The sequence below is a fragment of the Protomyctophum bolini genome, assembly GCF_963924005.1.
Source record: "Protomyctophum bolini genome assembly, chromosome: 15".
NCBI classification, from domain to species: domain Eukaryota; kingdom Metazoa; phylum Chordata; class Actinopteri; order Myctophiformes; family Myctophidae; genus Protomyctophum; species Protomyctophum bolini.
In genome coordinates this window covers 6,653,625-6,679,303 of record NC_137876.1, presented here as the reverse complement: position 1 = coordinate 6,679,303, position 25,679 = coordinate 6,653,625, and the positions used below count along the sequence as shown (strand labels likewise).

The 25,679-nt window shown below is 40.4% G+C and overlaps 1 protein-coding gene across 1 annotated transcript; it reads right to left on the bottom strand.

Annotated features, from left to right (window-relative positions):
• Window positions 1–703: 703 nt before the first annotated feature.
• On the bottom strand, window positions 704–25,557 carry impg1b (interphotoreceptor matrix proteoglycan 1b; the record flags this gene model as incomplete). Its single annotated transcript, XM_080783445.1, has 15 exons — window positions 704–784; window positions 2,035–2,118; window positions 3,020–3,194; window positions 3,911–4,099; window positions 5,222–5,429; window positions 6,407–6,626; window positions 13,237–13,326; window positions 13,757–14,379; window positions 14,580–14,825; window positions 15,397–15,569; window positions 15,836–15,876; window positions 17,895–18,038; window positions 20,224–20,390; window positions 21,941–22,156; window positions 25,494–25,557. The coding sequence occupies 15 exons, from the start codon at window positions 25,555–25,557 to the stop codon at window positions 704–706; spliced, it is 2,721 nt and encodes a 906-aa protein (XP_080639571.1).
• Between the last annotated feature and the right edge of the window lie 122 nt (window positions 25,558–25,679).

The window sequence follows — 25,679 nt, the reverse complement described above, 5'->3', positions numbered from 1 at the left end:
ATTTGGTCAACACCAATATGTAATGACCAAAGTGACAACAGCTTATACATTCAATTCTTTTTTTGGACTTAAAAGTTAAGAATAGCGTTAAAACAACACATAGCTTTGTCTAATTATGATACCACCACCATGTATCAGTTTCTAAATAATAAATACCTCAGTGTGAGGAAATCTGAAATCTTTGCCACGGCCCAAGGGTTTATAGCAAAATGTTTCTAACCTTCAATACACAGTATGATTGCAAACATTATAGCTTCCACTTAAAACACAACAGAAATTCACCTCATGCATTATAGCCATAGAGCTCTGTCTGAAGGCTCACGCTTTACTCCACGGTGGAGTGGTTGGGGAAATAAAACTACAACATGACGTCACGCCGCAGTGATGTAAGCGACTCATTGCTCACCCCAACACATCTCTCTGTTTCTCACCTAAAAACTGGAGCATGCCTGGGCCTTAACAAGACACAAAAATACAATGAACAGTTAACCTCAATCACTTTTAACATTGTCACCTTGATTATTGCCATTCCAGGCTGCTATCACCACTGTGAGTGAGTAAGCCATTGGCAGTAAAAACCTGATTCCTACAGTGTGAAGTTGCATAAATTAGGCTAGGATTAACGTCACGTTGTCTTGCAGTGTGTTGTGATGTGGTGCACTGTCAGCAGGTGGTCAGGTGGAATTGGCGCAGAAGGTGGTTGTCACAGAACAGTTACTTCAAAGCAGTCATTATCTGACCTTAAAAGGCAACTTGCTCTGTACTCATTCGGCGATCGCCACATCTAAAGAGAACACGAGAAGATAGCAAGACAGGATAGGATTAAACCTGAACAAGTAATTATAATTAATTACGTATTAAGTAGCTGCATAGTGAATCAGCCAAAAAACAGAAAAATGAGTAGCCTAGATACTCGCCTGAAAGTAACTTTTTGTTGTATTGTTTTTGAATATCAATGGGACAGTATTACACTGCATGACTCAGGATGACTCGTTCCGATTTGAAAATGTTTGTTTATAATAATTTGACCAAAACGGGACGCCATTCCAGTTCGTCATGGATGAATTGCAATGGCGTCTCTGTAATTTGGCACTGTTCAAATTGCAGAGGCATTCAAGCGTTATAAATGGAAAATGGTGCATTTATATAGTGCTTTTATCCAAAGCACTTTACATAGATAGTGCATTACATTCACCCATTCACACACACACACACACACACACACACACACACACATACACACATTCATACACCTATGGCGGAGGAAACCATGCAAGGCACCAACCTGCACATCAGGAGCAATTAGGGGTTCAGTGTCTTGCTCAAGGACACTTCGACTCTAATTCTGGGGTAGCCAGCTGCCACCCTTAGATCTCCATATATGGAGCTGACCTGTTCTGACATTCCATGTGTTGATCTGACCTCATCAAACCCTGTACACTCAAGACACGCTTCATATATGGCCAGTACAGAATTCATTTCATATGTTGATCTGACCTCCCATGCCAAAGTGCAAGCGTCGCTTATATTCTGCAGGCTACACGTCACACACACTTTTGTCACCAAAGCATATGGCCTGACTCACACCTTTCGATCTAGCATACAACATTGATGCATGCTAGATGCATGCTAGATGTAAACAAAGGGTAAGTGTCAATGCATTTCCAATGGAAGTCACATGGTTAGACACAACATTTTTGTTGTACGGCTTTCGGCTGTGTTTCGACTGCGCCCCTCCCCCTCATACAACAAAAATGTTGTGTCATACCAATTGGAAAATGCATTGTGAGCTTGCATCGGTAAATAAGTCTCATGCATCAGCAGTCTGTTGTAAAGGTGTGAGTCAGGCCTAAATTTGACTTAACCTTTCTTCAGAACTCCACAAATGAAAGCTATCGAATATAACAATGCAAGCTATCAAGCTTGATGAATGGAATAGAACATGGGCCAGAATTCAATAGACGCGGCTGCCATGTTCTATCTGTCGCTTATACTTTGAATGGTACCGTGTCCTCGTTCCCGATTGGTCCTCACCTCATTGTGTGGTATGCACTGGTGGAAGTCAACCATTTCAGAGACTAACTTTTCAGGTCTTGTTGTGTAGAGGTGCCTGGGGATCTGTGGGAAAAAAACATGAAGACAGCCACAACTGTACATTCAATTTAATCTCTTGTTAATATTATTCACTGAAATGGTTGAAAAGCAAATGGGTGAGCGAAGAGAGAGGCAAGCAAACAGGCAAGCAAGCAAGCATTTGTCCGTGGACACAAGTAGAAACAAGAAACTTTGTACGTCAACAACTGCACAGCTATATGAAACCCTTAGATTCCTGCTGTGGAATGGAATATCTTCATGAGAATGAAGTGAACCATCCTTACTTAAAGGCTGTACATGTAGTAAGACTGGGCTATTAATTAATAGAGGGTATGCGCGTGACATCATCATTTACTTGCATTAAACGACATTAAACAATGTTAAATTCACTTTGCCACTCGATTTGACATTCACTTTATGCATGCGCAATCCCTCTATTCCAGTGCTGTGTTATGATCCGGGGAAGGTCACAGGTACCTTTTTTAAATGTTTTAAAATTTCATATATAATTAATCTTTACAACTTTAATTCTATACACTGGTATTCAGTGGAGAGGCTTTGCCCAAATGCAGACCTACTGATGCCATAGGTGACTGTCATAGACTGGCCTCTTTTGAGCACATGCACAATGCTGCGTACATAGACGGTCCTGCTCTGAAAGCACCATTCTACCTTTACATCAATCAATGTCTAATATTCTTACATTCAAAATAAATATATTTTACTGCAAGACTTTAATATTAGTATTGTTTTCTATTGTATTGCATTGAATTGGATTAGTTTGGAAGTGAAAACTTTGCATGCAAGCAAACTGAAATGACTATTTATGTGTTTATTAGAGGATTAGTTGACTGAATATTTATGGTTAGTAACACTATGTTTTAAGCCATACTGTGTTGTACAATACAGTAGGACTACAGGTTACCTCAATGCTTAGATGTATATTTTCAATTGAGGCAAAAGTCTCAGAGTGTGACACTGATGACTGACTGAAACTTGGACATTGTAATGTGGACGTTTCAGCCAAGGCACCATCATCGTTCTCAAAAACTGGGTTCAGTCTCATTGTATTCTCAAAGGCATATGGAGCAGGGGGTTGCCTATAATGTAAAGATGATTGAACTGTGAATATGCAGGTTTGTGAAACAATTATGAACATCAAGAGCAAACAATGTCTTAGTGAGAATAATTACGTGAAACTTATTTTGGGCCTATGATCCTTAGGCCTATAGGCAAAAACCTTGACACATTTTCTAAATCTTAAAAAAATAGCACCACTAGCAGATAAACAAGCTCACAACATGTAGCAATGTGTTGCCTTATGAGAATATCACTCTGTACTATATAATACCACTTCCCTATTGCATTCCAGTGCACAGCAATACCGGAAGCGTTGAAAATCGACACAACAAACGGTTGACACATTTGTTGTGATTGATTTTAGGCTCATACATAGTCTGGGTTTTCGGTGGTGAGGTGACCACCGAACTACAACATGACGTCACGAGCCGCGGTGAAGAGCAAACCACCGCCACCGCCCTTCTCTCTGTTTTTACTCGCCACCGCTCAATGTTATTTCAGCTCCGGTGGTCACCTCACCACCGGAGCGGTGGTCAGCTCACCACCAGAGCGGTGGTCACCTCACCACCGAAAATCCAGACTATGTATGAGCCTTTTGTCCAAACTCGTCACTATAATACCACTTCTGAGTGTGAGTGAAAATCTGTTGATTGGATATATTTACTATTACAATGCTCTATTTCTGAAATACACCTTCATACGACAAAGTATATAATATATAAAATGTCTCACTTACACCAATGTCTCAGCCTTTCCGGTCCGCTTACACTTCTTTTTTATGAATACCAAAATGCCAATAATGGCACAAACAAGGCAGAGGCTTCCCACGAGGCTAGTTGCGATAACGGAACGATCAAGGGGCGCTGCTGCCACCACCTCGTTGCAGCGTTCTCCATGGTAGTGCCAGTGCGTGCCCACAGGGCATCTATAAAAAAAGAACCATCCACAACATAGAAATTAGGTTAGAAAGGAAGGGTCACCCTGAATTATGCAACGTAATGAGCTGTTTCATTAATATTCACAAACAATACAAGATAAAACTGTGGCTTGACCTTTGTTTAAAAACTAACTTAATTCATCCAGTCCCTGCCTGTACACATTTGGAAATCAACCAAAGTGGTGTGTGTGTGTGTGTGTGTGTGTGTGTGTGTGTGTGTGTGTGTGTGTGTGTGTGTGTGTGTGTGTGTGTGTGTGTGTGTGTGTGTGTGTGTGTGTGTGTGTGTGCGTGCGTGAGACAGTGCTGGCTGGGAGAGAGATTGTTCCAAAAGTAAACACTGACATCATGTTTTAGGTGGGTGAAAGGTGAACATCTGCAGATGGTAGCATTGATACTATAACCCTTTATACACTGCAACACCCTCATGAAAGTTAATATAACTCTGAGCGTATACAAATGTAACCCAAAGAATTTTCTTTTGTGGAAGATTACTGTTTGGATTTCCTTTTACAGCGTGGCTCTGCATGCAGGAGGCTAGCCTTCTATAAGAGGGTCAGAGAGTGGGTGTGTAAACCACTTAACCGATCAGCACCAAATTTCATGTAAACACTGCCAATAGGCCAGAGTAGTATAGGCTACTCTACTGTATTATACATATACATCCACTATTGTTTTTTCTTTGATAGGCCTATATGGACCTCCCCCCCACTCCCCCTTCATCCTTTTATTTTTTTCTTGGAATAACGACACAATGGGAAGAAAAATCCAATTCCACCCACTCTTTTACTTGATGTGACAATAATTAAATATTTGATTTAAGTTAAATTTGAAATGTTTAACTTAAATTGTACAATGGAAGACAAGCTTAAAGGGCTGTGATCAGTCTGAAACCTTGCACAAATTTAGAGTCCTATAATTTTATGTCATATAAGTCATGGGTTTCCGAGGCTATATAAGTCATAGACGACTGACATCATAGAGGACTAATGTCACAGGTTAACCACCTGTCGTCGTCGTCATTGCCCCCCCCCCCCCCCTGCTAAAACACGATGAAGAACAATGCAGTCAATGTTGTTTTTTCTGTGAGTTAACTTGTTGGTTGTAGTGTACCTGCAAGTGGCCCCATGGCCGGGGATTATCTCGCAGAGCCCTCCATTGGAGCAGAAGTTAGGCTCCAGGGTGCAGGTGCTCTGACAATGTCCATCCACTGTTCTGTAGCCAGAGTGACACAGACACTCTGCCTCTCCTGTCCAGCTGTTGACGACACACCGCGAGAACCCACTGCAGGCCAGGAACTTGCACGGGTCCACCAGTTCAGCTAAAACCATGAGAAGACAGTAGGAACGACGGGACAACACAGAAGGGTGTGCAGGACAGGGTGGAGAGGACGAGAGAGGTGAAACAACAAGGAGAGAATAACTCATTAACATGAATGAAATGCTGGCCACCTGTTTTGCATCGCACATTCAGAGGAGAAATTAAGGTCAGTTTGATTGACGTGAAAAGGTGTGGTTAATGAGGGCATTCTCTTACATTATGTAACAAGTTATCACATTACTATTGCACAACATCCACAAACTGTAAAGGACGTGTGTACGTCTGTAATCCACGTAACCAGAGAACCGTTCGCCCCACCGACTTCAAATTCGACACACGCCCGTTGTCGAGTCGGTCGGACAGACCCAGGGTTGTCCAGAACCGCCACAAAGGGCCTCTGCCCCGGCTCTGGACAGGGCCCCTGCCCAGACTCCATGGAGCTGGCCTGTTCTGTCCATATGTCCATATTTGGGCATGCCTGACAAATAACTCCATAATTCCAACGTGCCTTGCTCCAAGTAGGCCAGTGACCAACGGGCACCGCTCTAGTTATATAAAAAACAAAACGTAAAAAAATAAAACATATTCAACATCCTAGTGCATGCTATCTCTGTCTGTGTGTCTGCAGTTCACGTATCTTGATGATAACCGTCTGACCGACCGACTTCAAACTCGCCGAACACATGACCTGCGGGAGTGTGCCGGTGTTGGTCGGATCGAATAGCCGATCTAAACGATATGCCCATATATAGGCATATATGGAGATTGTCCAGATCGCAGATCGTTCCCGACTTGCACCGTTCCACAGTAAGCCGGTGATCAACTGGTCTAGTTTTATAAAAAATAGATCTACAAGCACACAATGTGTCACTTTGTGACAGGTTGTGAGCTTGCAAATGGCTATTTAGTGGTTAACACACGTGCACGTGCAGATAATAAGGGTCACAACAACAACTCCATGAAATCCTCTTACTGTACCTGGTTCTATATCCAGGGAACGACTATCAATCTGTATGTCTAGCCGTTTGGACGCAGCATGGCAGAAGTCTTCGAGCACACAGTGCACAGCCTGGGTGACGTTGGACGGCACCGGCTGGTCCAGCCTCATTCTGCTGTTTACTACAACACTGCCATTCCTGAAGTTGAGGATTTCCAGTTTCCTGAAACCCGTCAAGTTAGACTCTAGATATGGCAGGAGCTGTATAAGAGAAAGGAAAAGAAGGGTGGAATTACCAAGTAGCCGGGACTTTTGCTCTGCATTTTAGACAGTCTATCTATAATTATAATACACTTGATCTGACACAAGTCGTTTCTGGCTGTACTCTTTTTTCACTCTATACCAAATATATTTGCAGAAATAGCAGATCTACAAGCTCAAAATGCGTTGCGCTTGTAGATTTCCAGTGAATGTAGAGGTAATGTTTTCTTGTATTGTTTCACGTTAGGCTATAATGGCCTACAATGACATTGACAAATATATATAATCCGTTTTCTGTGTTCTCATCGATAAATTCAACAACAAATCAGTTTCTGGGGTTAGTGGGGTTAGGATTTTCAAGGGAGGCTAATTCCAAATGGTGACGGTGCCATCCTATGGGATTGAATAATGAATCCCTCTTGATCCTAGGAGGAAAAGGTTTGGATCCCCTCCCACTTCAAAGATCTATAGTATTTACAGATGCAATAAAGTTAGATTGATTTGACAAAGGTTTGGATCCCATCCCACTTCAAAGCCCTATAGTATTTACAGATGCAATAAAGTTTGATTGATTTGACAAACACTAGCCTATATGGCTGTCCTCCTGAGAACAAGATTATAGAACCAAGAGAAGACTACAGGAAATAAGTTTACATCCACAAAGTGAGAGACTGTCACTGGTAAAGCATGTCATGTTTTAGTGCAAATGCAATGAATAATAATGTCATAAAAATGTGTGAGCATGAAACCATAGTTACCATACATTAAATGCACTATATGGATTCAAATGAAAGGCTAAGATTCGGCACAAACAAGGGACTAAAATATTTTCGCTCCTATGCCACCAAAATGTGGAACGCCCTACCAACAGTCATTAAGACATGCGAATCCCTTGACTCCTTCAAAACCGCTCTCAAAGGGCACCTACGGACGGCCCCCGTAAAATCTGAATCCCCCCCCACCGCCCACCCCTTTTTCCCCTCACTGTATATGTTTCTTTTCCCTTTTTATCTCCCTCATGATGAATTCCCGTTCTGTTCTTTGACTATATAGATTAAGTGTCTATTTGTACGTCTCTAATGTTTTGATGAATTGAACATGGTGGACCCTCTTGTAAACAAGAGTAATGCTTAATTGGGTCGTCCACTCACACTTAACAGTCTTTGTATTGAGTTTGTGCTTGAAATGTACTGTATTCTGCAAATTGTTAATAAATATTTCAATCAATCAATCAATCTAAGTTTAAGTGTTGAATACAGGAAATGGTGATCACTAGAAATGAAGAGAGTCAAACAGTTATCGAAAAGAACTAGATCAAACAGTTGGAAATGGCCTACATGACACCAGCTATCTCGAATTGAAACCAGCTCAACATCACGCATGCCGTTTGGTGAATGCTTACTGTATATCCCTTAGTGTACTAACTATATACCAAGACCTCAGAGTACATTAAGCTGCAGTATTATGTAATCAGTTCAGTATTATGCTGTTCAGAATTATTCTGTGTATCTGTACTCAGGCAGACGCAGATACACAGAACCTGCCAAAATCTTAATGCACAAGTCACAGTTAAAGGCACTACTATACAAGTGCTATACATGGGTCACATTTAAAGGGATATTTAAATTTCAAATAAAACAAACTAAATAAAATAAAATATATAAAAAATAGATGAAAAGTAATTGACAAATCACGGCTGTGATGTTTCCATTACTTTTTTCCCCTTTTTTTGTGGTACAAAACATCCTTTTTTTTTTTTGACAAAAATACAAGAAAAAGCCAAAAAAAACAATCCTTCACACCAAGCCCTCCCCCACCCCAGAATGACACAATATTCAACATCGACTACAACAACCTTCGCAGGAACAGCAATTTGTTATAACATCACCCAAGAGGAGTCATCGAGAAACAAATAAATAAAATCACCTTCATTTATCTTGCACCTCTGACACATTGATGTGGCCTAAGTAAATAAGTAATGTGAAAAATATTGCATAAATATTGCAAAAAATTGCATTTTATTTGTAGAGATCAGGACTCTCTGAGCTCTTCCTAAGAGGTTTCGTCAATCACCATCATCATACAGTAGGTACATTCTAAATCAGCTTCCCATTTGCGTTTTAAGAAACAATTTATTATAGACTAAAAGATTCCCATTTAAACTGTATATGGAAGAGATTAATCCCCTGGTGGAGGAGATCATCAATGTGCTGATCCTCCGGGGGTGAATTATTAGCATTACACAGGAAATCCTTGTAGTTTTCTCTGATCCAGTGTCTAATTTGGAGATATTTAAAAAGATTATGATAAGGCAAGTTAAATTGAGAAGATAAATGCTGAAAGTTAGCTGATAGTTTGAAAATATATTATTACTATATAAATCCTTTTTCATTTATTTTTCATATATTTCTTTGGGTGTTTATTTTATTTGAAAGTGAAATATCCCTAAAATAAGATAAGGTAAGATAAATGACCAATGACTTGCAGGTCAGCTGAGGCCAGGTTCTCATAATAAGGCTGGCTTTGGACTTGAACTGATGATTAGTCAGGAGGAAGAGGCCAGCTGGTACAACAAAGAGACCTCCATCATGGTTTATCGATCGTATCTGTTATGTGTGTTCCACCTGCAGATGAGTTTGGCTATACGGAAGGTCAGCATCAAACCACTGTGAGTGGTGGAGATTACGATGCCTTAGCTATATGTTCTGTGCCTGGCTGCAGAGCAGGAGATAAGAGGCCTTAAGGAGCTCTTAAGGTTACTCCACTTATCACTAGCAGGCAGGTCAGGGCCAGTGTACGTACAATGGTTAATTGTCTCTAAAAGTGGAGAGAGAGAGAGAGAGAGAGAGAGAGAGAGAGAGAGAGAGAGAGACAGACAGACACGGAGAGAGACAATCTAACAGAGAACAGCAAATATGCAGTACCACTGGCAAAGATTTGTTTCTGGGCCATCCATTTGTCTCAATGCAGTATGGTGACTAAGTCAAATAGGTTAGCTTACTTTTGTTGTTCAAGCAAAATGCCTTTCGGGACGGGGGGTGGACGCTTTTCAGACAGGGCATTAAAGTCAGACATTTATTCGCAACCAATGACTTGTCTGAACTACGTACGTAATGTAATGCTCCCTTCGGGATACAACTAATTGCAGGGGGTTTGTGGGCCAAGGAACAACAAAGTCTTTCCAATGAAGCCAAGAACTTCATATTGATATTCTACTCCACTAGCCTGATGCAGCAAAGTAGTTTGAGACAAAGTTTGGCTTTTTATAAATCATTTAGAGTGCCACTATTTCCTCTCTGTTGTTGTACTACAGTACATGACTGTAGATGAGCACTCACCACAGCCAAGTAGCTGATGAAAGGAAGCACACCTGATCTACATTTCAATGGTGCATATCTTCTCAGGCTTGTTTGTAAGAGTTTCTATATGGATCACAATTGCCTGCTTTTTGGATGTTACGTTTTTGAGGGGCGATAGCCCCTCCTATGTCCAGCTTTTGGTGTATGTGCATAAACTTTGTCCTAACACAAATATAAAATCCCATTGACAATAATGGACAATTTTGAGTGTTCATGTAAACACAAACATTGAAGACGAAGGTGAGCACGCAAATTCTTGATTGGCCAGAATGAGATGATGTATGATTATAAGATTGCCCCTCACTTCACACAGTTGCTCATCTACAGTAAATAATTAGATAAAACAACAACAACAACAGAGTGGAAATAGTGGCACTCTAAATGATTTTTAAAAAGCCAAACTTTGTCTCAAACTACTTTGCTGCATCAGGCTAGTGGAGTAGAATATCAATATGAAGTTCTTGGCTTCATTGGAAAGACTTTGTAGTTCCTTGAGCCACAAAACCCCTGCATTTAGTTGTCTCCCAAATGGCATTTTGCTTGACCAACAAAAGTAAACTAACCTATTTGACCAAGTCAACATACTGCATTGAGACAAATGGATGGCCCAGAAACAAATCTTTGCCAGTGGTACTGCATGTCTTGAGCTATTTGCTGTTCTCTATTAGATTGTCTCTCTGTGTGTCTCTCTGTGTCTCTCTGTGTCTCTCTGTGTGTGTCTCTCTCTTTCTCTCTCTCTCTCTCTCTCTCTCTCTCTCTCTCTCTCTCTCTCTCTCTCTCTCTCTCACACAGTTGTGTGAAGTGAGTGTTTTTCTCCTATATAACAGTCAGTAGGCCTATACTGCATTATATTTGGTTGTTACTTGTTAAAGACTTCTTATTGGGGAATGTCCAGTCAAACATATTAACATAATTACTATTTAAAACTAAATTTCATTAGAGTTATTTTTTAAATGCCATGTCTAACACAAACCAGTACGTACAGGCGTAACGGAGGAGAGTGTTGAATGGAAAGTATAGGGATAGACTTGTTTATCCACTTAAACCCTTAATCTATATTGTGGGGAAAGCTTTTGCTGAAAATACAACACAAAAGCAACATAATTGTGTAATGGGGGTAGATAATATAAGTGAAATTCTGTATGAGAAGTTAAATTATTTTGGGGTATGATTGAATAGATAATGGCATCATATTTGATGTACAGTAACTTCATTTATTGAATTGGAATGGGCTTACATCGAATGTTAATTAATTTACTAAAAAAATAAAGAAATATTGAACCAGCCTCCTACAGTAGCTTACACATTCCCTCTGCTCTGATGGAGCTGGCAGCTGACATGTCAGCAAGCACTGCAATCCAATTTGTATTGATATGCTTCAGTTCAAGGCAGAGGACTTTACTGAGCACAAGGCTCTTCTATGTGTGTGAGAGACTAACCTTCTGTCAACCCCTGGGTAAGGCTTAGAGCTAAATAGGGATGTAAAGTTGTCAACAGAGTATTCCAATATTCCAAACGGTGTTTAAATAAATTAACTTCTCACCACCCTAATGTAACAAATTCAAAGGAGTCTTGTGATATTTGTGATTGCAGATATTGAAGATTTTGACCTCTAATGTGTAAGTTGAGGACAGTAGGCTACACATTGTTTAGAGTATAGTTGTACTCATGTACTGTATACTGTCTGCACTAACCTCAGATCCCACGTTTGCTTTCTCAGAAAGAAAAGCCTGGAGAATGTTCAAGTTAAAAGTACATAGAAACTCACCGACACAAAGCCTGCTAGACCTTGGTAAAAGTCTATTCTAGAAGCTGGGAAGCGTCTCAGGTCCCCAGCTTCTCTCTAAAATGCACTTTGTGCCATTTTAATACAGCAAGTCATCCGGAGTAATTTCTTCTACAAATTGCCTGCGCGGATTTGGTTGATTCATTTTATTTAATGACTAAAAGAGTGCATTTTAGAGAGAAGCTGTGGACCCGAGATGCTTCCCAGCTTCGAGAATAGACTTTTACCAAGGTCTAGCAGTTTGTTTATTTTCAGAGAATTGTAAACCCTCGCACGCAGTGGAAAAAGCTGCTAGTGAGCAGTGGATGGGTGTCAGTGAGAGAGACTCGCTGTAAGCACTGGACCATGCAGGGCTATGAGTAAACCAGAACCAGGTCTCATATAACTATATATTGTGCATTTCCTTCTTTTCAATAGCAACATGCACTTATTATGTTGCTCGACAAAAACTATTCATTACTTTAAACATTCATCCATCCATCCAAGTTATCATTCATTCTCACTCTCGCATACATTATCACACTGATCAATGTATAAGTGCATAAAATGTAGTCGATATTATCATACTATACACATATTAAGCAGAATACAAAAATACATTTTAATGTGTTTTTTGTTCATGAATAATAAGCAGAAATAAATATCTCACCTTAAAGTGTCACTAAATACTAATTCTGCTGTTTTAATTTACAGCCCAATTACACATAGATATAATAATTTAAAATATACTTTAATAAGTTACTGTAAAATTAAGAAAACTGTAAATTGCTGCCCTCATTACATATACATATTTTAAAAGGAATGGCAACATTATGTTTGGCTTATTCTACGGTCTAACTATTAACACAACTATTTCATTCCGAAAAATATTTCCCTGTTATAATCTATAAGTTCTGCCAAACACACATTTTGTAATATTAGGCTATTAATATGGTAGATACAAAAAAAATGTTAGAAGAATTAAGGCAGCATATTAGCCAAACAACATAAGATAAGATATTAAGATCACAAAGACTTTCAAAGATTGAACTTTAAAGAATGCAAAAGCAACTGAGAATATTTCTGTGCAAAGCGAAAGCGAAAGCGAAAAAGTGGAGACAACTCCTTAAGCAATGTTAGAAGTGCTGTGTTTAAAACCCATTTTGGGCGGGAACCCCTTTTGGTGTAAGCATTATGTTATGCTTTAGCTATTGAAAAATAGCAGATCTACAAGCTCATTGATCGCCACCGAGTGGCGCACTACGAGCTTGTAGGTCTGCTATTTTTGAAAAATCGACTGACATAGAAACATAGCCTTTTCAGAAAACTGTCAGGATGTAGAAAACATTTTTAGAATCTGATCTCAGGTCAAAATGGGTTAAGAAGATGTGTTAGATACTGCATAAAGAATGGTTAGGTTAGAGGTAGATAGGTCATGCTCTCTCTGAGGCATGGGAGTTGTAGTTCCAATATGGAAAAAGAATACCGGTATAGATGCTAAGGTCATCTGTCTCTTAGGCCCAGATTTAACGGAAGCTCCAGGGTTTGGCGAGTCTCTGGACCCAGAGTGTTGCGTCTATTAAGTGAACACAATAAATCCTCTTGAGTATCTGCATAATACTGTAGATGCCATCCGGACTATAGGATAATGCCATATCACATTCAGGTAGCATTAATCAGCTTGGGAGCTTGAGAAATCTACATACATGTTACATAATGTGTTATTATTTTAACGGCCATGAAGGGGAAGAAAGCAGCAGAAGATAAATAAGGCTGTAGGTCTTATAGTGTGTAGTGAATCATCACTTCTAGAGCATACAAAGACTCATAAAGTGTCATCTTGGAGCTGTTGGCGGTTGCCCTTACGGTTATAATTTCACGTTAAATACACAATGCATCAATGTGAATATGTAATGCTTCAAGACGTTTGCATGGTCCTACAAAAGTATGAATGAGAATAAGGTGTGCAGAAGCATGACATCAAGCGCAAAAGCTTGTTTACCTACCAGCTCAAGAAAGGTATTCTCCAACGATCTGTACTCAGGGGAGCTCTTGTTGAACAGGTCCTCGGAAAACAGCATGTTAGTGACTCTCAAGCTAAAGAACACTACTAATTCTTTGTTGTTATCAGCGGTCATCATCAGTGGGGTGTTCATTTGCCTCTTAGCCGGTGCCGCGGTTGATTCATATGGTTGCTCCTCAGACTCTGAGGAATCTCTGAATCCACTGCCACTGATATCCACCTCCAGGGACTCTGTCACTTCCACCTCCGTCCTTGTAGACCTCTCGTGTAGGTCTGGGTACTCAAAAGGGATGTCCACTGATGCCGCTGTCATTCCACTGTGCACCGGTACATCTCCTCTCTCAGCGGATGTCCCACTCTCTGTGGACGCTGGCAATACCACATCCTCAATCCCTGCCCCTATTTCCACTTCCGGCTCCAATATCGCTGGTTCAAGGCCTGTATCCTCGTCAGAGGAAGGTGTATAGATGGGGACCTCTGCCTCTGGGTCTGTAGACTCTGATGGGGCGAGGTTAGCCTCAGGTGTAACAGTAGTCATATAAGGTTTCACGTCTGGAGATAACTGGAGACTTTCCTCATTCTGTGGCTCTTCCTTAACCACCTCAACTGGTGTATATTATGTTAAGGAAGAACAAAAAATAAGAGAATTTAGATATATAATAGATAACATAACAAGAAAAAGACCTACTTCCTGCAAAGGCATCTTTCAATTTTAAAACATTTTTTTGTCTATCATGAAAGCAATAGTGGTTAGTGGACATGAATCATAATGGGTTTTGATTCTAGGGTCTATGTACAGTACTTACCGCTTGACACCTCTTCTTCGGGTCTAATACTAGACACATCCCCCTCCTCTTTCTCTGCAGTCATCTGAGTGGGTGGCATAACATCTATAGCCCCTTCAACATTACCCTCCACAGACTCCTCTATTGCTGCCATTGCTGCCGGTGTCTCCTCGCTGACTCCAGAAGTTGTTTCTGGGAGCTTGTTGGGCATGAACGGCACAAAGGTTTGTGTTTCTGGGATGACTGTGAAAGCCTCCATTGGTTTCTCTGTGACGGACACAGTGGGTGAGAGGCCAAGACTCAGAGCACTGTCTCCAACCGTCGGTGAAGGAGGTGAGGCAATGTTCTGAGGTGTCACAGTCTCACGGGGATTCATGCGCATTTCGTCGACTCTGTAAATTGTAGTTTCTGAAATGACAGGTGATACTTTCATTAGATGAAGACCAAACGTTGATTTATTTTCAATTGTTATTAAAGGTATATTCAGTGATTGCACTTAATTCAAATATCACGTATTTTTTGTTTTGTTGTGATAATCCTCCCTACTATAGAGTGTGCTGACCATATAAGGAGTTCCTCCCTGTCCCCAGTTAACCGGTTTTGTTTTTGGCTAGGTGGCCCGGCCTTCATCCAATCAGGAGTGTGTGTGCTGTTGGCCTGTCGCGTGTGTACTGTAGCGTTTGTACTGTAGTGCGTGCATTTGCACATCTTGTTACCGGGGCGGACCAGGGTTATTTTTTCCAAATCACTGAATGCTCCTTTAACCTTTCAAATTGGTCAGCTGTATACAATCTTAAATTCTACCCTGATCTATTTTATGTCATGATATCTCATTTACCGGGCCCAAAGCTGAGAGTTTGAATGTCCAGTGGCAGTGATGTCCCGTGACTTAAGGCGTCGGCAACAATGTGCTTCAGTTTAGATCCACTGACATCTTGGCCTGGCTCCTCCTGGGCCAGATCTACGTCTCCATCGAAGACGGCAGCATAACGCACGGCCACATCCTCTGATCTGAGCAACACATCGTCACAAAGTCATCATGCACATCATGACATCATGGACAGTACAGTGTGTGAGAAAGACTCATCATGTACAGCTTAAGCCTGTACAACTTTGTTGTGAGCTTGTAGATGAGCTATTTCCCATGGTATTTTCCACATAAATTAAGCATTACTTGGAAATAAATGTCTTTCAAGAGGAAAAAAATCTATCTATCTCAAAAGATAATAATAATACTTAGTGTGTTGGTCTCCCCTGTTCTCACTTGATATACTTACCGAAATCCCAGAACACGAATTTCTTTAAATCCCGGAACTTTTTCAAAAATATGAAACATCTGCAAAAGAATAAATAAATAACGAGGTTGTAAGAAGCATATCAAATGCATTTGTTGCATGAGCTATGTGCGCTACACAGAGATTGTAAATCGGTGTAAAAAGCTTTGTAGCTTTGTGTGCTCTTGGTTTTACATTGTTTTGACCTTTTATAAGCTCCTCCACAGTCAACGTCAAGTTAGCAGCACTAAAGGAGACTATAATGTCAAAGCGGAATTTCAGTCACATTTGTGAGATTGACAGATCGAGGCCCCCTGTTGTGTTTCAAATCCCTACAATTAGCTCAATCAGTAATTCTCCTATTTACCCAGTGTGATTATAATTACTTTGTATGACATTTAACAACCCACAAAGACCTACACTTCTTGTTTCAAGGACCAACAACAATCAAAGGTTAAGTACATACTTATATGGCACGTGCAATGCCTTGGTAAAAGAGAAGAAAGCTTGATGATTAACACACTATTTCAACGATATAGTTCGGTTTCAACCTAATGCAAGAGCTGTGTCAGTTCAACATACATTAATTATGTACGTAGCAGGAATTAAGTTGTGCTGACATAGGGCACTTTAATGGCCACATAGGGCAACATAGAACATACCACTATATACAGAGTAATTCACCAAAATCTATTTCTTTTTAAATGCTTATGCATAATTTATGCTGGTGCACAGTTCCTTCTGACAAGTGACCAGCTGGAGATGCATCATTTTGTGGCACACCAGCAGTTGTGAACGCACCACTGACCATATGGTTGTTTCCAGTTCAATTCCAGCCAGAACAAAATGATTCTTTCCCCCTCAATAGCTGCATGGGAAAGGACTAATTTTTAAACCCTGCAGCATTTGCCTACAATCATTAAGAGGATTAGCTCTATTGTTAAATGTAAGCCTTCCAAAGCTGGCTGATTAGCTGCTGCACCTAATTAAAAATCATCACATAAGTTGTAAGCCGGTTCCATTATACCCATAATACAATATTTTTGAGGGGCGCTAGCCCCTCCAACGCCTGGCTTTGTGTGTGGTCCCCCCGTGACATCATGTGGCAGCCAAGTCTATTGACTTTTTACTATGACGTATTGTGTGTGTCCCCCAAAGGCCCCCCTTTTTGAGCTATGCCCAGCTTTGTGTGTTTGTGTGTACCCCATAGTGATGATTTGATTGACTGACGGAATGTGAGGATAAAAAGTGAGGACAGAAAAGGGAGGAATGTGTGGATAAAATTCACACCGGTGTGAAGTGAGGGGCGCTCTTATCGTCGTACATAATCCATTCATTGTCAATGGGAATTTAGTCTTTGTGTAGGACAAACATACCGATGTGCTCGTCCACATAAGTATGACGTAAATTCTCCATTCATTGTCAATCGGAATTTAATGTTAAATATGTTTTTGTCAATAAAGATATCAATTCGCTAATGCCAAAAAAAAAGTATATTCTTTTTTTGAGTGACACAGTTGTGTGATGAAGTATAAATGACATTGAAGATAGCTCTTACCTGTTCCGTCAGGTGTTCTGTGATGAAGTATAAATGACATTGAAGATAGCTCTTACCTGTTCCGTCAGGTGTTCTGTGATGAAGTATAAATGACATTGAAGATAGCTCTTACCTGTTCCGTCAGGTGTTCTGTGATGAAGTATAAATGACATTGAAGATAGCTCTTACCTGTTCCGTCAGGTGTTCTGTGATGAAGTATAAATGACATTGAAGATAGCTCTTACCTGTTCCGTCAGGTGTTCTGTGATGAAGTATAAATGACATTGAAGATAGCTCTTACCTGTTCCGTCAGGTGTTCTGTGATGAAGTATAAATGACATTGAAGATAGCTCTTACCTGTTCCGTCAGGTGTTCTGTGATGAAGTATAAATGACATTGAAGATAGCTCTTACCTGTTCCGTCAGGTGTTCTGTGATGAAGTATAAATGACATTGAAGATAGCTCTTACCTGTTCCGTCAGGTGTTCTGTGATGAAGTATAAATGACATTGAAGATAGCTCTTACCTGTTCCGTCAGGTGTTCTGTGATGACATGGTACCGTGGATCCTCTGGGTCACTGAGCAGCTCACTGTATTCGGAGTTCACCACAGTGACACTGAACTCAACGGTGTGTTCATACTCCCCTGGTAGCATGTTCTGGTCCTCACTCTGCCAGACAGAACACCAAAGGTAAAACGACAGATTAAACACGGGCCTCTGAAGTCCCCGTCGTCCACATGTGAGCCTCGGTGTTGTTTAACAGCTTGAACCCTAGCATCTCTATTCTGGGTGGAACATTCGTTCGTTGTGAGCATGTCGAAGATTGGCTATTACCGGTGTAGAGGGAAAAAAGAAACGGCATGAGTATTAGTTTATGAAGTAGGCTATAGGGTTTAATTGGTTAAATCATTGTCTATTAAAGATCATACTCTGTATACCAGTTCAGTTCTTTTCTCTCACCAAAAACATCCCTAAAGGAGCTTTACAGGGTCCTTTTTTTGCTCTATCTTTGCCCTCCATTTAGTATCACGGCATTTATGAATATATATAGGCTATGTTTTATCTTCCAAAACTCCAATAAGATTGGGCAATATCCACAGAGGACATGCTTGCATGAACGGAACAGAAACAAAAAAAGCCAGTCACTTCATCTTTGACATGACCTATAGGCCTACGTATTGTGTTAATGACGGTGGGGGAGGCACTTGTTTTGCATCACTCAACGTTTGTGCATACTTCCTCATTGACCAATGTATATCTTTAGTTCTACGTAAAACCCGTTTTCATTCAGTGCTATGCCTGAAGACCAGTTGTAAAATACTATATTAATGCTATTAGTGATTTGGGGACGGACGGACGGACGGACTACGGAATATGTTCATGGCAACGGTTTACAAAAGGAAGGCGTTATGTTCACTTGTGTCACTGTTCAGAGAAAGAAAACTTGAAGCTACTGAGTCTTGTAGGTTCTTGTTGGTAAAAAAAAATACCTCCACTTCTTCTGTTGGAAGTAGATTCAATGGGGGAGTCCATGTACCTGAAACAAAAGAGCAAAGCTTTCGGCATTGAGTTAATTTAGTAAATTTGTTTAATTAACAGCCTTGATACACATTTGATTTATTGTGTTAACTTGTTAGTTTGATTTCATTCAACAGCATCGATGCATAGAGGTAGGTAACTTACATGGTCTTCCTGGACCAGGTGTTGCTACTCCCCCCCTGTAAAATAATTTAACGTGTCATTAATCAATAACTTAACTCAAAATGTCAGGAATATCACATCAAACTGAATTCTCAGTGTGAAAAAAGTTATACATTTTGTTGTTGTAATCAGCCACATAATACTTGGGGGTGAATATTGACATTTTAGCCGTCAACGTCTCTACGACTTGATTAATGAGTTCAGGTGACGGTCTAGTGCCCACATTGGATATGCATGGATAGGCTAATATTCAAGTGTAGTATAATCAGTCAATATCCCTCTGGCTCCATATGAGTTTTTGATGAACTATTGAAATAAACTGTTATATCAGCATTATTTGTAAAACCCACAGCCAAAGCAGATGAATATAAACAGAAATTAAGCTGCTTGCAGATTTCACTTTGCAGTTTCAAGAAAACAGCACAAATACAATGGATATATTTTGTTTGAAATGTACAGTATCTAATAGCAATTACTGGAGCTGTGCAAAATATTGTGCATTATGTATTCAGTTACTATACATTAAAATGTGTCATTAATAATAACAACTTTCTAGACATAATAGTTTGTACATACCCTTCACTTTCTCCCAGCTCAGCTACTCTCTGTAAGCCAAGAAAAGGACAATCACATCTCACAGTATAGGAACTATGTGACACACAGCTTTTATCACATTCTAAGTATCTCCTCTGAGAGTTATGTGAAATTCCTTATGTTGTTGCCAGTGCTGCAAGTGATCAGTTCTGTACTGTGATGGTCATTGGTAATCCTACCTAAACCATCTTTCAAGAGGTCTTTCAGAACAGCTCCTGTGGTGCATTGTTCTTATTATTGAAAATGTTGAAATTATGAAATTATTTAACCAAATGAACCCTATATACTTGTCTGGCATCCTGCATGGCTCCATATTTGGTCCGCTCTTTTCTACAATCTGAAAGCTTGTAGACCAGATATGTTTTGGCAAAGAGATGTGGTGTAGATGGAAAAAAAAACAACTCTATGGTTAGTCAAACGGATCTGAGTCATACAGTAACTCTACCTGGACTGGTCTTTCTGTCCATACTCTTTGCCACAGATATCCTCTCTATGGCATAGAGGGTTTAAGCCAGACTATAGTCACTGAATCGACTGTGCGGATGTAGGCTATACTCACTCTGGCAACCAGGTCCAGGTGTTCTTGCGAGCTGCTGAAGTTCCGAGCCAGGTCGTCCATGCAGATATTCTCATGCTGGCAGGTATGAACCCAGGCCCGGTACTCCTCTGAGTTGGGGACCCTGTCGAAGAAGATGTGGAACGCCTCCCAGATCGCCTCCTGACAAACTGAACAGAATGCACGAAGTGAACAGCAGCGTCCGTATCCTGGGGGTGAATATTCCGCGGAAATTGCCAATGTACAAGCTCACAACATGCCAAGCTTGCAGATAGGCTAATGTAGAATTAATTTTGTATGCGTGTGTGTTGCATGGCAGGTCTCCCATTTTGACTAAGCAACATCAGTTGAGTTGTGCTTGAAATGTACTGTAATTCTGCAAACTGTTAATAAATGAATCAATCAATCAAAAAGTAATTTGCTTTAATAAACATGCAGTCCTACATATCTCTGCTGTCGGGAAGAAACCATCTAACTCCAAAATGTTCGTTTTTCAGGAAATGAAAAAAACCTTACATTTTGAAAACAAAGCAATACTGTCTCATCAAAGTTGGTATTCTGACTTTATATATTGTCAATGAATTGCATGAGAGGGGGAGAGGTGTGGAGTTAGTTGCTTTAACAGACAGTTTGAGGCTCCAATGGAGTTAAGAGGTTTTGTCCAAAGCTTCCTCCCGACAGCAACGAATCAACGATAATGTATTTATAACCTGTCTGATTTAGAGGCTGAAGCTCCAGCAAAGTCAATGACAATTGAGAATACACTTTTGCAAATGATATATCCCTGACATTTGAAAATATGAAAGTATGACTCTGCAAAGTCTGCATGGAACCAGTTTCACTTCGTCCAATATCTTGATTGCTCCATGGGTCAAATTTGAGCAGTTATGTAATAACTATACATAATTCATATGTGTCAGCTTCACTTGACTGCAGCAGGGGATGTGAAACATGACATAACACACAGTGTGACATAACACACATAGAGTGACATATTAAACCAGCTGAAGGTTTGAAAAGGTGAGCTGCTCTATATGCTGCATTTTATTAACTTAACCCCCGAGATCAGCTTCAAAGCCATTTCAAAGTTGACTATGACAAAACAAGCATTGCTATAATGTTTACGTTGTCGTAAATTAGCAGAACTACAAGCTTACGACACATCACATTGTGATGCTTTGTGAGCTTGTAGATCAACAACTTTAAAAAAAAATCTGAAACGTTTTAAAATTTTAACTGTGAAAGCGTCTTATCAGAATCAGAATGAGCATTATTGTCACATCACTGTTTTACAGGTAAAATAAGTGCAGAGTGAAATTAGCGATTAGCGATTTTTCCACAAATAATAAAAGTAAAGTTTATTTTTGTGAGTGTTGGTCCTTGTGTACTTTCTCACATCAGATTATTGACAAGCCTTCATTTGCTACAAGACTGTACAGGCTTGTCAATATCTTTACTGGACCCCAGAGCTGGTGTTTGACATGGGCTTCTTGTGACTCGTATGAGTCGTATATCATGGGGCATAGCTTACCAGTCTGAATTGTTTTGGTTTTGAGAAAATACTTCACTCCATTTTAATTGCTAGAACCGGCATGAATATGCTGCACCTCAGAAGTTCTGAGTCAGAACCCTCCAAAGTGTTGTTGTTTGTTTTGTCCTAAATATTGGCACGGTACATAATCTAAAGTGTGCATAGTCGGACTAATGTATTTCCCCTTACCTCTGAGTTTGTAGTAGGCCTGATGGCTAGTGATGACTCCTTTCATTGTTTCCTGGGGACATATTTTCACACCAGTAGTAAAGAGTGCTGATCTCTTTGTCCGATGTCCAGCCTCTGCTGTTTGGATGCTGGGGATTTGTTTGTTTGATCCGGATGCTTCCAGGAAGTGTCTGTATTTAACATGTTTGAGTCCTGAGTATCCTTGGTTGCGAAAGTCTGCAAGAGAAACCATTCTATTAGTTATATATCCTGCATATTCATAAGACAACATGCTGACAAGTAATTAATGCCAAGGAGCACTTCAATTTCCACATTGTGCACAGTGCATAGCATTATCTAATGGCTTGTATCCAGGCCTCTGGCCTTGCACTGACACTGTGTACAAACAGCACTCCGATTGGGATTCAGAAGATGTATGCGTATGCCCCCTCTCTTTTGGACGCACACACTCTGGACTCCATTAGGAGCAGGAAGGAATATAAAGATTGTTGCCATATCATTTTGTTTGATGAATTAGCTTACAATAGTTTGGAAACAACGGAAGCTGAAGTTTGGGGACATTTGAAGTCAAACGTTGAGAGACTAGAAGGTTCAAAACACAACATAAAATAGGGAGCATGGACTCAGTTCTCAAGCCAAGGTAACCCTGAGCAATTAGGCCCTAACATTGTTGCTCTGCGACCAACAGCGCCAACAGCGCTGGCTGTACTGGGCAGATCCCTGCTGACAGTGTAAATGTCTAAATGTGAAGCAGTAAAGAGCAACATCCAGCCATCGTCTGAAATATGAAACTGGCCCCTGTAAAAGGTTAAAGTTTATTTCTATACTGTACAGTGCACATGTTTCCCTTTTTGTAACAGTGTATATGATCATTATTATTTTTTGCATAGAAGTGTAGGCTATATTTGTATGTCTTTATATGTTGTGATGAATTGTAAATGTGTGAATTAAAAAAATGTGTGAATGTAAAAAGGTCTCCTGCACTTTCCTTGAACTGCACGGTACCCATTCTGCAAACTGTTAATACCGGTATAATATTCAATCAATCAATCAGAACTAAGTTTAGCAAGTTGTAGTTGGGGTTATAAGCCCTATATTCAAAATGTATTGAAAAGAAAGAGATGTTTGAGCTACAAAAAAAGTCACCTGCAGTATAATGACCAAAAATAGGGATGGATTGCCAGGGTAACGTTAACGTGTTTAAACGATGGATGAAGAGGACTCCTGCCATACTCTGACACATTTGCAAATGGATAGTACATTAACACACACACACACCACACACACACACACACACACACACACACACACACACAAAGTGAAGACACACGCAAGCTCTGAAGCTCTGCATGAAGCTCTGTCACAGTGACATTTTATCGCTATTTTAAAGCCGAATAGAGCCCCGTTTACCCTCATGCTAATTTTAATATAAAATATGTACAGGTAGCACTTTTTTATTTATACATATTTTTTCTTAATTTAACTTTTAACCTTACAGTAGTTGTACAGTATAGTGCATACTGCAGTGCAGTTACGATACCTGAATTTCCCCAAGGGGATCAATAAGGTCTGTCTGTCTGTCTGTCTGTCTGCTGAGAGAACCCTGTATCGAAAACATAGATAGTTGGAGCTTGGAGATATGTTGTAACTTGTTAGTTACCAAAATGGTAAATGGTAAATTTATATAGCGCCTTTATCCAAGGCGCTTTACATAGATTGTGCATTACATTCACCCATTCACACACACATTCATACTGTACACCGATTGCAGCGGAAGCCATGCAAGGTACCAACCAGCACATCGGGAGCAATTTGCCCAAGGACACTTCGACATGTAGACAGGAGGAGCCGGGATTCGAACCGCCGACCCATGGATCATGATTGGACGACCTGCTCTACCTCTTGAGCCACAGTCGCGACTTTAAAAGTACAGACCTTCAATTCATTTCCATTAATTCCAGCAATGGGTATGAAACCGATGACCTCAAGACCGAAACCAGGCAAAGCTACAGTCATGTCAGGACACAGTTTGAGGCCTCGCAGAGAGGTAGTGCCATCGCATTACACAAGTCCAATAGGCCCGCGAACACAGTGAAGTCCAGTCCATTCACCACAATGAATGAGATAATTAGTGAGGGGTGGGCGTGTGTGTGTGTGTGGGGGGGGGGGACTTGGCAAACCCCTGAAGCCTCATTAAGACAATAAGCCTAGACAGATATCTGAGCTTCAAAACAAAGACCTGTGGTTTAATCAGACCCAGCGACCAAACAATATTGACTAGATTAGCAGACTATATGTTGGCATTAGCAGGCCATAGAAAGAGACATCATGTAAACATGTACGGTAAGTGACATGGACACTGTTGACTTGACAGTTGAGTTGCCAGACAGGGAGTGCATTTTCATGGACATTCAGCGCACGCACGAACGCACACACACAGTAAATTGACATACTGTACTGCGTGTACATGTACGCACGCCCGCATGCACGCACGCATGCACGCACGCACGCACAGACAGACAGACAGACAGTGACAGTGACAGTGACCTATTGTGAACATTGTATTAGCTGCATATTTACAGTTTGTTATGGTACAGACCAGGGCAGACATTTACTGACACACCACACCCACACTGAGCTTGAAATCTTGCTGAGTGGTTTGTGCTTTGCTCAATGTTTATTGTGTTTTGGTCAATTCAGATAAAAAATATGAAATGCTTAATGAACCAGGAAGCCTGTTTGCATGCATACAGACAGGGCCTAAAATAGACGATGGAATGCTTGAATGGGCCTTATAATGCCCAACAAAACACTAAGGGCCTCACAGCAGAGTTACAAGCCAGAAAAGATTAGCGTCTCGCTACATTGGGAACAGAATAGCTTTTGTTTTGTTCAGTGTAATGAACTCACTCACGCACATCATACTGAACGGCACAACCACTGCTAAACGCAGGCACTAATTACACTGTCTATTTCAGTGGGTTTTAATTGCGGAACGTTATTGCCCTGTATTTTACTGTGAGTACTAGGCCTATTCATAAATCATAATCTTAAACAGGCTTGTGGATACGGTGCTGAAAAAGATAACAGGGGAGTAAATCCCGATGTCCTTGAGCTTGCACCTATACGCAAGTGGTTCATGACGTGTTCACAACTCATTAAAACGTATCAGTGCTCAAGACTGCACCCCATATTTTCAGATATGACAGTAATGATGATCTACATTAATGTACAAGACAGACTGTGACACAACTGCCCTACCCCCTGAGAAATACAAAAATAGAAATAGATAATTATGTCAAGATCCTTCTCAAGTGGTTCAGGGCTTGTCAGAGTGAAAGTTGTTTAATTAGGTTTGGTTATCAGAACTTTGTGTCTTCTACTGTATATGCACCTTCCAAAGCAACTATCCGTTGGGTAAAAGTAAGAAACAATTAACCTATCTCTCTCCTGTCAGAGAACAAGAGCAATAGGCATAAAGCATCTCCAAACAGGTGAACAGCAGTCATCAGTACAGCCCCCCTGTGGGGAGGTAGCAAAGGTGAGTCCTTACCTTTGATTTGAAAAGCTTGTAGAGTAAACAGCAATGGGAGGAATAGTCCTGATTTCAATAGCATGATGGACTAGTTTATGCCGTTGTCCAGCCCAGGATTTTCATTTGTGTAGGCAGTGTAGAAAACGATAATAAAATCCAGAATCTGTTTATCTAGAGTCCATTATTAAGCTGTCCAAAAGTCTC